General features: G+C 36.9%; 1 protein-coding gene across 1 annotated transcript; it reads right to left on the reverse strand.

The window, feature by feature from the left end:
• LOC109715398 (tubby-like F-box protein 8) lies at positions 5,136-10,416 on the reverse strand. The gene is made up of 6 exons (XM_020240378.1): positions 10,119-10,416; positions 8,763-8,836; positions 8,286-8,676; positions 7,685-7,772; positions 6,480-6,612; positions 5,136-6,141 (listed from the first exon to the last, which is right to left on the reverse strand). The coding sequence occupies exons 3-6, from the start codon at positions 8,649-8,651 to the stop codon at positions 5,406-5,408; spliced, it is 1,323 nt and encodes a 440-aa protein (XP_020095967.1). The 5' UTR covers positions 8,652-8,676; positions 8,763-8,836; positions 10,119-10,416; the 3' UTR covers positions 5,136-5,405.

The following is a 12,859-nucleotide window of genomic DNA, read 5'->3' on the forward strand; positions in this document are numbered from 1 at the left end:
TTTCCACTACTGATAAAACAGGAGAATTAATAAGACCAACCAATCTCACCGTGTATACAATTTCAACATGAAGTAAAAAAGCTGGAAACTAATGCATAAGCAAATTCCCCATACTTGCAACACAAATGAGGTAAAAGGATCATACGACAGCTTTTAACCATTCCCGTAGACACAAATGACGAGAAATAATATTGACGCTCAGAAGTATCCGTGAAGTAAATGTGTAGCTGAACCGTAAAAAGCAGTCATATGGGCCACGATTGTTTTCACCGGAATTTGAGAGAGGTAAAGTTATTTATGGCCGTAAATCCCCACTTATATTGTTTGGTTCACCGTAAATTAAATCACAACCTGTAACTCCACTTTCCCAAAACGCTATAACAGACTTCGCCCCGGATGGTGCCGAAGTCAATTACGATAGAGAAAGGGATAGGAAAAACAAGAATAAAAACTTAACTGCTATAACTTTTTTCATCCTCTTTTGTGTTAGTGTGAAAATTTTCAGTAAAGTAAATAAACAGTGGGAAAATTACAGTTCCAAAGCCATTAACTTCCAACCTATCAAAATAAACAATGGCGGAAAAAATATTTCACATGAATTGACAACCATTTTCAACCCGAAAATCATTTACGGGCAAACAAACAAGCCCATGGACGTAACCATATGAAGTCTCAAGAAAAAAGAAAAAGCCCTCAGATCTCATAGCTTTCAGATATTCACCGTGGCTTAAGCAGTAGTTTTTCAAAATGAGCATCAATACATATATGAAGAGGAGGAGAAGGTGGTGGTGGCGGTAGTGGTGGTGGTGGAGGTTGAGGAGGAAGAAATTGGTGGCATAAAGTGTAGGAGTGGATGCATAAATGCTCAAAGAGAAAAACCATGCGGCCACTCCAGAGTATATAGTTTTCCATCATTGGGCGCTGCACATGCTTGTGAAAATTGAACTGAATAAACCTATATAGAAATCATAATCCAGCAAAAATTTATGATATCAAACCCCGAATATCCAAAGCAATGACAGCTTTTCGCTTATCATATAAATCAAACTATTTAAGTTGGTAGCAGTCATGAAGGAACAAGAGGGACAAAAGAAAGAATATAGAGACAGGCAGCTAGGTACAAATTCATTCGCTTCTTTGGCATCAAAGGATGAGCAGACATAGAAACAAAGAGAGTAAAATATGCCAAAACAAAAGAAATAGCAAAAAAAAGAGTAACAAACATAAATATAAGTAGCATTTAGACTAAGTAACAAGAACAGAATGCATAAACTAACAATGTTATAGAGATCACTTCTTCGACCAAAGCAAAAGCAGAAACACATAAGCATTGATGTTTTAACTTTGTAAGTGTAGTTAACGGATTACAGTGAAGCGGGAGGATGAAATTGCGCAGAAAAAGCATTACCAAACCACTACAAGCTTGCGTAAACAATTCAACATAGTAAGTCTCAGAAATAAAAGCCCTCAGATCTCATAGCTTTTAAACATTCATCGAGACTTGGGCAATAACTTTTTCAAAATGAGCATCGGCACATTTGTGAGCGGCAGTGGCGGCGGCGGCGACGGCGACGGCGGAGGTGGAGGAGAAGGTGGTGAAAAAGGAGGAGGAAGAAGAGGAGAATGGATGAATGGTGGGGATATTGTTGTGCTTCAATGCTCATAGAGAAAAACTATGCAGTCACTCTATATCATGGGTTTTCCATCATTGGGCATTGCGAAGGCTTCGGCAGAGCGTGCACATTGAGCGGAATAAAATTCTAAAGAAACATAATCCACACAATCCTGATAACCAACCCTAACATCGAAATTAATGGCTATAAACTCATAAAAACACTCATTAATGGCTATAAACTCATAAAAACACTCAAAAAAGGCAGAGGGAAAAGGCAATTTCTTCTATACGTAATGGCATTAAGAGATATGATACATGCATTTAGATCTCATAGCAATATATATTCGTTGATGGATCAAAAAATAGTCTATAACATCGAGCAATAACATATGCATACAATAAACAAAGGAAAACAACGCGAAGCATGTTTAATGAAGTGCAAAATCATAAATGATAGAGTGTCACATCCTATACATTGTGGTTCACAAAAAATTCAGTGTTTTCCTGCGCTACTTACTACGGAAAGTTAGCGCTCCTTACTACGGAAAGCTATCGACGTAAAATAAATTCGCCCATAACTTCAATTTTGCAGAGATAGTGACGAAGTGAGTTCAGTGAGATAAAAAAAAAATAGATTACCAACTACAACTTTTTTTTTTCTGAGTGCGGAAATTTTGATAATAGAAACAAAAATACTAGGATAACTACAATTCTAAAGCGATTGACTTTCCATCAAACAAACAGAAGCAGAAAAAAGATTTCCAACATGAAAATTAATTACGGGCAAACAAACAGGTCACAAAAAAAGAAAACTTATTGTTAAAATTGCAGAAAGGCTACAATATGGACTAAATTTTATTCATCTGAACATCAATGGAACCCTCAGATCTCATAGCTATTTGAATTTCATTGATGGCTCGAGCAATAGATTTTCTAATTGAGCACTGAATTATGCCATTAATAATCAATTTTTATAAAATTGATTCTGCTTCTGCTGCTGTTGCTGCTGCTGCTGCTAAAGAAGATGATGATGAAGATGATGATGATGATGATGATAGTGAGGAGGGAAAAGAGAGAGATGGTGAAAATTTCACACAATGCTTCAATGCTCAACAAGAAAAATACCACAAAAGCCACTCCAAATAGTTAGAGTTTCCATCATTGGGCAATTTTTTACGACCTAAATATATTCTACGAATAGATCACAAACATGAGAGAGGAAAACAGTTTCAGAGAAATTGTAACAACAAATTGAAGAAAAAGAAAAGAAAAGAAATGAGATTAATAGGATTAAATTGCTCAAGAACAACAAATTGTAATCAACAACACCACCGATCTAAGTCCAAAATATTCATAATCATCCCCCCCCAAAGAAAAAAAGAAATATAAAATGGCAAATTAGATGCAAAAGTTAAAAAGAGAAAATTCAAAAAAAAATATAAAAATTAGAGATCGGATTCATCGTATAATCGAATGTGGGAGGGTGGAGAACGATTGATTGATTAAGCATGCGGCGGGTTTAGGGTTAGGGCAAAAAAGGTGCTCCATTTAAAGATGTTAAGCTTCTTAAAAAAAGAACCTCATCTTTTCATGAAATATCTAAAATGCCATCGTGCGTGAAAATTAGCCCATGCTTTAAAATTCGGTTAAATAGTAACTCAAAAATATTATTGGATTAATAGTGACTGAGTGGGACGTTATAAATATAATATTTAATTATTTAATATTAGTATATATATATATATATATATATATAGATATATTATTTTAGTATTATATTTAATTATAAACTATTAAATTTTAGATCAAATTAAATATATATAAATTTTTAAATTTTACTTTTTATAAAACTAATGTGCTGATAAAAAAAATCAGGTTAATTGATTTTAGACTATTAAATTTTAATACGACTTTATAAAAAGATTCAACCGGTTTGATTGAAATTAGACAGGATTATTGGTCCAATAGTTGAATCACTGATTCGAATAGTTTAAAACTGTTTTTTGAATTATTCGATTCATAGGATTGAACGGAACTGCTTTATCGACCGAGTCACGGTCAGATCGATCGAATCGGTTAGTTCCACCCGATTTTTAAATCATTGAAAATAGCAAGATTTTAAATAGGGGAAAAAATATACCCAACTTTATTTTGTTGTTTTTTGAGGAGGTAGATCGAAAGGGCATCTATAACTTTTAATTTTGATGATCAGATATTTTTAAATGTTATCAAATAGTTTGATTGGTCAATTTTCTTATCGGCTTATTATTTACACAACTATTTTGGTCGCATATAATATATACAATTTTGTAAAATTTTGAAGTATAAAGAATTATTTATATTCTAATATAGAAAAAAAAAAGAATTAAAAGTATGTTTACTGTATTTGTCAATCCTGATGCTTTTATCAAAACTACCAGGAAAAAAAAAAAAAAAAACTCTATGTTTGAAGTAACACAAAATTATATGTAGAAATAACCGATGAAAATTGAATTAGTAACTTATCTCGAAGAGAAGAGTCGGTTGAACTATTAGATAAAAAGAATTGAGCTGGAATGCAATCGGTAGCAAACAGGCTTAATTGCCACCCATTTATTTTCAATAATATAGCCTCCAGATCGACATGAGAGCGAAAAAAAGAAATACAAAAAATAAAAAAATAAAAAGAATATAAAATATAAAATATAATAAAAAATATTTTTTTTATAAGAAAAAATAAAGAATCAGATAGGATAGAAGAAGAGTTGCACTGTGTCAAAAAAAACGTTGAACTGTTTTAGAGAAAACTTATATTCTCACTTGCGCTCGCTCCAAATCCTCCTCCGGCGCCGACATCGGTGCTTGCGCCGACGAAGACGGAGGAAGAGGACGTAGCGCTCGTTATCATTGTGGAGAGTTGCGGAGGCGGTGGAGAGGGGTCGAAAAAAAAAGAAAAGAAAAGAGGAAGAGTACGCAGCGTTACCCTCTTAACTATCGTAAAGTAGCGGTGGAGAAAGGTCAGAGGAAAAAAAAAAAAAATCGCAGTGCTGCCTCGACAGAGCCGGAGGCGAGAAAGGCAGGGCATGCGTGGACGAGGACACGCGAGACAAAGACGAGGCACGCTGTCGCCTCCTCAGCCGCCCTCTTCGGAGAGAGAAAAAAAAAAAAAAAAAAAAAAAAAAAACGAAAGCATTTTGATCATTTTTTTTTAAATTCGATCCGAATCTGTAAAATTCAAAAAGACGACCTACTTTCATAAAAGCGTAAAAGCTCAAAACTAGTAACTTTTTTATACAAATTGGCCGCATAAAGACATGAGAAATATTTTGGATTCCTTAAAATAAATATTGCCAACGCATCGGGGCAGTCCACAGACCAAAACAGACTCCGATCATGATCATGTACCAATGGATGCCAAAATTGTACTGCAGCATCCCTCTCTGGAAGGGAATGCTAGAGAACACCAGCACACAAACAAAACTGGATTGGAAAGATTCAGAAAAATGGACTGAGAGCAGAAGATCAATGCAAGACAGAAAACGACAGAAAGATGGAACATTACCACCAGATCGAGCAAAACAATAGAGAGAGAGAGAAAGAGAGAGAGAGAGAGAGATTAAAATAAAATGCCCCACAATTCCCAGTTCCAGCTTACAACAAGATCACGCACACCGACGACTAAGATTGATTTCGAAATGTACAACAACATACGGCAAACATACATCGATCTCGGGCGAAGACATTTACCCTATTTCTTAAAAATCACTTTTTTTTTATTTTATCTTTTTTTTTTTTTTGCAAATCCATTGTTCTACTCACAAGCCAACTTGGTGTCGAAACTGCTCAGGCAGATCGCAAAAGCCTGGAACGCTGACAACGGGTACCGGTAATCCATCGTGAACATGTCCTTCCCGACCTTGCCGAACTGCAAGATGATCTTGTCGTGGTCGTTCGACGGCGCGGGGCCCCCTGGCGTCGGCTGGGCGGCCGCGATCAGCTGGAAGTTCTTCACTGACGCGACGGTTACGCGGCCTCGGAAGTTGAGGCACCAGCACTGCAACTGCTCGTGCCACCGCGGGGCCTTGTTGCGGAGGATGAGCGGCCGCTCCTTTACCAGTCCGTCTAATCCGTCGTCGTCTCTCTCCCCTCCGGCAATGTCGGAGAACCGCGCGCTTGTAAAATAGTCGCCGGAATGGTCGCCGAGGGAGGACCTGGAGAAGGAGACGGTGGAGCGGAAGGACTCCTCGAGGAGGCGCGGGCCGAGATCGTCGGCGGGGGGTCCGGGGACCGAGCCCCCTGGGTCTAGGGCGGAGGCCGGGATGGAGTACATGATGCAGTGCATCCGCCTCGGGCCCCGCGTGCCAAGCACGTTCAGCTCGTAGGTCACCTGGGCAATGTTGTAGCTGCCAGTAGGGACTTTGGGGGACACTTTCTTGGAGGTGAAGCGGCGGCTCGTGCGGCCGGCCGGCGGGCAAAGGGCGGCGGCCCCACCATTGTATGGGGGCTGAGTATCATAAATTATGAACTTCGTTCCAATGAAATTTGACCTGCCGCATACAAGAAGAAAGAAAAGATATGCTCACACATATTGAGATTTTTGAATTCGTTTCGTAATAAATCGACTCCACATCAATTGGATATTCCCAACAACTANGTTTCGTAATAAATCGACTCCACATTAATTGGATATTCCCAACAACTATTGTCTAGAGTTGGGGGACTACGAGCAACTTTGATTTGAGAGGAAAAAAAAGAGGCGGCAAACAATTGGATGGCTCCCCAACTTGAAGGTTTGTTTTGTTAGAGACTACTCTTTCAAAAGATATATATGTAATTAGATGATTTCGCTGGAATATATATGCGAAAACCCCTTATTATATATTACCTCAGTTTTCCAATGTACTTGTTGCTTGATCTCGATACATTGCCTGAATCCATGGAAATTACGTACTCGGTGCGAGTTGCCTTGCGATATCTTTTAGCCGATAGGAGGAACTTCCCATTTTCATCTAGCACAGCTACACGGCAAAGGGAACATGTAGTTAGTCAATTATACAAACATGGATCTGCAAGCTCATACTGGCAATTAGTTCTTCAAAAAGATGATAGAGAAAGTATATCCCAGGAAAAAGAAAGTTGGCAGGCAGGAAAAGTAATGTTTTATGCATTCATTAATTTTGCAACGGCAAGCATAGATAAAGAAAAGTAACACCAAGTTTCCTTTATGGAATTAGATGCATACTTAAAAGACAAAAAACAAACTTTATCTGCATATCGGTAGACAGACAAGCTAGACTTGCTGTACACGTATTGGGTTCTAATGCTTCCTGTTCAAATCTACATCACTAGAGAGAGAAGCTACAATACTTGTAGATTCCAATGCTTTGTATTCAAAGTCAACATTGCGTTTTCTTTATACTGATGATCCACCCCAACAAATATTATCTTAGCTATTAAAAATGTCCAAAAACAGTTTAATATTGGTTCTACAGATCTCCTACCTCAAGAACAAACTACCCAGAAATTGACTTTTAATTGGTCAGTACAAGGAGTATGTTCAACTTCCCAGTTTAGGAAACCTCAAATTAGGTATACTTTGTTCACAAATTTTATAAATATGTAGATTGAGGGATCTCAGTTCAGGTTTGCAGTCTGCAAATAAGACTATTTCTTCATTTGCATATTTATTTATGTCTCTACTTGGTCCATAGAAGACGAGCATTAAATAAGAAATCTACATCTTTCAGAAAAAAATGCCACAACAGACAAAGTCAACATCTGGGATTAAAATGCGCACAATCTTTCCTAATGAAGTAAAGATATTCAATAATGCCCTAGCATATATGTATACATGATGCCGTAAAATGGTTTTATTTCATAACCAGAATTCTAAGATGATAGTTTATAGTCGGATATCTTCCTCTTACAAGGGAAGCATAGTTGTCTGAAAGTAATAATAAGACAAGCAGAAATTAGACATGACCCACGCATGAAATATAAATCAAACAGGAAAGATTTCAACAAAGATCACAGGGAATTAAAGAAAAATCATTGCCATCACAAGGCAGCTGAGATAAATGCAAAACTTACCAGAGCTAAGACACAAGTAGAGACGGTAAGTCCATTTTGATTTGTCCCTCTTAATGAAACATTGAATAGGCGCATCTCGAGACCCAGGCTGTAAAAGCAGTATGTAGGTTAATAACATTCCCATATAACAACAAAACGATCAAGTATATACTCTGCCCATCTTGCACATAAAAAGCCATAAAATAGATATAAACTGTTGGCCTATTTGGCCACCTGGAGCTTAATAGCGACAGAAAGTCGTTAGGAAAGGCAGTAGTACCCCTTTCATTTACCACAGAGCAAAAGCAGAAGCCTTAAACTAAAGCTTCACCATTTTGGACTGAGAATCTCCTTTCGCTTGCAGCGACAGAAAAAGCTCCAGACCTATTGCCTATTTGTCGTATGCAATAATTGTTGCTTTTTAGAGTCAAGACAACAAAAGCTGTTTCCAAAGCCATCCCGAACAGGCACGTCCGGACACAGATTATCCGGGAGGATCAGATTTGGGCAGAAACAGCAGAGCTTGACAGATGGCTCAGATCTTCGAGAAATTTGGGTCATTCAAAATCCGACTGGGATTGATTCAGGGCTACTTTTTCAAACAGAGAATGAATAACTTTACCTGTTTAAGGGAGATAGGAAAAGTGAGCTTCCCGCAAAACTCCGGGTTCTTAACAATCTCTTTACACATTTCTCTCCAGGACCTACAAACAGCCGCACAGGCAACAACATTCTTGCGAGAAGGCCAATTACTCTCACTCGCCTCCAATCTCTTAATCACGTCACGAAGCAATTCGGGAGGAAGGCTAGCCCACCGACTATGCTGAACAACTGGAGTTGGGTCATGCAGCTCATGCACACTACTCTGAGCCTTTCCTCTATGATGACCCGTTAGGCTAGCAAGCCCCGCAATGGTGACCTCAAAGCTCCGCCTTGATATACTCCCAAAGCCATCTCTAACATCCCGAACTACACTTCGGAACGACATTTATGCCGAAATGTCTTCAATAAGGCTGTATTACAACACAGAAAGTAAAATACATATTTAATAAAGTAAAACAAGTTTCATAGAATAACATACCAATAGGTAGATAAATACCTTGTTAAGGACTTAAGATGCTTTGCAGCTAGAAAATGTTTACATACTATGTCAAATGTGGGGAAAACACATCCCTGCGAAACAGAAAATGATAATGAAAAAACCAAAGAGAGATGTAGAAACTAAAAATAAGTCCCCTACAAAACTAAAGTCATAGAAGCAATTAGCAAATAATGGTCCAAAGTTTGACCCAGCTTCATCAAAAATAAATATGAACGTGGATACAAAAGGGCAATGACAAGATTAAAATATAACAAAACATATGACTATTTCTTGAAATGTTTACTATGATTACCATATTATACTGGAGAAACCTATAACCACTCCAAGCTTATAATCTACTTCATAAGTTTCATCTAAGTCAATGCAGTAAATGGATTATTTGGAAAAAAGTTGACTAGTCCAATACGTATTTCCACTGATAGTAACCCCTAATGCGAAAAGGAAGAAGATAAAACGTAACAATGAAACTATGACGGCATCAGATGCGGTTTCGTCAACAAAACAAGGATTTAGATCACATATTCTGCAGCACCTACAAGCATCTACAGATTGAAACAACAAAATCCTTAATTTGAACACCTTTACAGAAGGAAAAAAAAGGAAAAAAAAAAAATCTGATTTTTAACAAAAATAAAAGGAAATCAGGAATACACACAACAAATTTGGTAAATGATATATGTGATCTTAGCGGGGTAATTTATACAATAAAAAAAACAGATAACTCCGGAACAATGATTTTAAGCAAACACAAAAAAAGAAAAAAAAACAAAAACCCGCAACGGAGCAGCAAATCGATCAATCATTACGAANATAAAAGGAAATCAGGAATACACACAACAAATTTGGTAAATGATATATGTGAATATAGCGGGGTAATTTATACAATAAAAAAAAAAAAAAACTTGTGCTTGCTCGTGTATAGGAACATCAGGCATATTTTAGCAAATCCAAGGCGGCAAAGTTGCATATACAGGGCGTAACAAAACAAAGGAGAGATTTTTAACGAAATGGACTCGAGGATTAAATGATATACGCATCAAAATTCCTCTGAACCACCAACAAAAGTTCTGTGATTTGAGGGTCTTCCAAAAGGAGAAGAACACTGAAACATCCAGATAACTCCGGAACAATGATTTTAAGCAAACACAAAAAAAGAAAAAAAAACAAAAACCCGCAACGGAGCAGCAAATCGATCAATCATTACGAATATCCACTACCGAATGCGCCGAGATCAAATTTTGCGGGACTAAAAACACTTCAAAAATCCAAATCTCTCAAGAAACCACTCGACCAACAGATCACACATCGACCACAACAATCCCCACAAAACATGACGAGAAACCGCGATCTCACCTCTGAGCCCCCCGTCGGCACACGAATCAGAAACCCTAGACGACCTCCCCGCCCCCAAAACCCATCATGGGGAACGAATCACCGCGATCCAAATCGAATCCAGAACCCTATTCGATCGCTCTCCCTCGATCGCAAGAAACTCGCGGAGCCAAACCCTAATACTCTCTCTCTCTCTCTCTCTCTCTCTCTCTGTGAAGGGGACGGATCTCACGGGGGCGATTAAATGGAGTTGAGAGAGAGAATGGGGTTGGGAGTGAAAAGGTGGGGGACAAGAGAAAAAAAAGGGAAAAAATAAATAATTTAATTAATTAATTTAAATAAATGAAAAATAAAAATAATAAAATAATAAAATGGGTTGGGGAAGGAAAAAGAGATGCTGAGGCTGCTAACGCTTATCCCCGCCCCACGCCCATGGCGGCGAGTTGACTTTCCGTTCCGTTGCATTTGACGGCGCTCTAACGGCGACGGCGTCGAAGCACCGCCCCGGGAGTAAACGGCCGTTAAAAGCCAGGCAACTTTGGAGAATCTGTTGCATGGACCGTGGTCCACCGTGGACCCTCACTGTGAGGTAGATTTCTGGAGATGCTTCGATTGCATTCTGGACGAGGGTATGTTTATTTCACCGAAAGTAAAATATTTTTATATATTAGAATTTAAATAAATATTTTTTTTTTCACAGTTTTGTTTGTAATGCTATGGAGCTGAAGTTTTTTCTAATTTCGTTATTTGTTTCACAGAAAGTGAATGATGAAAAAAATTAAAAGGGGTAGGAGATGGTTAATTTTTTGTTTTTTTTCTTAATTAATTTCAATCTAGAATGCCTCCAAATCAATTATAGTATTTTGAAAAGTTTAAGTTTGAATCAAAAGTGAAATTATGGTGAATTAAATAATAGAAGTAAACAGTTAGGGTTGAAAAGGTGAAAATTACTTCATCCTACTCTACTTTTGGCACATCATAAATTACAAGCGGCAAATGATTTAATGGTTGGTATTGAAGATTTCAAGTTCGAAGTCTTATTGCTTCATAATTATAATTAAATTTATTTAAAAAAAAAAAGCGAAGTAGTAGCATGCTATCATTCTCTCTCTTAAGAAAAACACTTCGTAAATTGCACCACTCGCCATTATTCTTTTAGCTATATTTTATTTGTCTCTAAACTTTTAAATTTTTAAGACTATTTATATAACTTATGAATTATGAATCTTGAACGAATTTAGAGTGCTCTCCATATTTTGCTGGGAGAGAGAGTTCCACAGTACCTTTATATTAATTACTCTGAAAACTGCCGTATATCTCCTTTTAACTTATTTTACTTCTTACGCTCCTTTTTTTATCTTGGGCTCCGGCCTTCCATTAGCGTTATTCTCTCTCCTAATTAATTGGTTTGGCATTCATCGTATTTAATAAAAAGGTTAATTGCATACAGTTTTCACTAAATATAACGAATTACAAATTCAACCCTATAATGTTCTACTCTCTTATGTTATTCTAATAAAAATCCTAATGTTTTCAAATATGCATCTGCGGGATCCGTTAAAAAAATTTAGTTAACCATTAATAAAATACTTAATTATGATTAGTCGATTAGGTAAATTAATATTTTTACCGCTCTGATTGTACCCTCTTTTCTCAATTAAAATCCTAGCGATGTAAACTCTTCTTCTTCTTGTTCTTCTTCTTTCTTTTTCTCTTTCTTTCTTTCATGTTAGTTTTGAATCCGTAACTAGAATTTTTTCGTCCCCATTCATCCAGAACGCGTGTTGCTTCCTTATTCAATTTACTTTATAATGTTTTCTTATGTTGCTAACAAGAGGCTGCGGTGGAATCGGTTGGATTTTAATGAGCAAGAAGATGAAGAAGAGGATAATCATTAAAAATTTTTTGTAGACATTTTTGTACGATTATAGCAGTTAGGATTTTTGGAGTGAAAAAATAAATAAATTTCCAACGGTAACAAATCAGAGAAAAAAAATATGAATATCACTAAATTTTTACATAAATAATATAAAAAAATTAAACTTTATAAAAATATATTTGTAATTTATTATATTTACAGAGTATTATGAACTCGAATCAGCGCGACTTAACAAAAAAAAAAACCCTTAGTAATAGGCCGTAGGCCGCTCTTTCCGCTGGAGCCGTTAAATTAGTAACGGTAACAGGGTGGACTCCGTTACGATCGTGGCCTCCGTAACGGCTCTCCGTTTGTCCCCTCGCGTGGCATCGAAGCTTCACATCTCTGAGCAACAATTCGTGTGTGTGAACCGCGGTAAAATGTTCCCTCAAACTCATCGTTCTCATGCTGACGTGGCACGCGACCTTTCCACGTGGCAATAGATAACTCACCCATTGGTCGGATTCTACATTGAAATTGTTCCCGCGGAGCACGTTAACATACACAGTTTTTGGTGTTAAATTATATCGAGACCCCTGTACTATAGTAAATTCTGAAGTAGACGCCTGTATCAACTTTTGATTTTTTTTTTTTTACAATGGGGTTAATTTCATAGAGCTCCCCGTAAACATATCGAATAGCAAATATATCCCTACAAAGTTTAAATTTTTATATTTATCTCCGCAAAAGTCCGATGATATTTATATTTGCCTCTCAGGTTTATTACTGTTAGAGCACTATTTATTTTTTAACAGAAAATAAATGAAATGATATTTTTGTCATCACAAATATGTGCTTTAAAAAGTCCCAACTATTAAAATTACGCAGAAATATCCTTCAAAAT

The sequence above is a fragment of the Ananas comosus genome, linkage group 1, assembly GCF_001540865.1.
Source record: "Ananas comosus cultivar F153 linkage group 1, ASM154086v1, whole genome shotgun sequence".
Lineage (NCBI taxonomy): Eukaryota > Viridiplantae > Streptophyta > Magnoliopsida > Poales > Bromeliaceae > Ananas > Ananas comosus.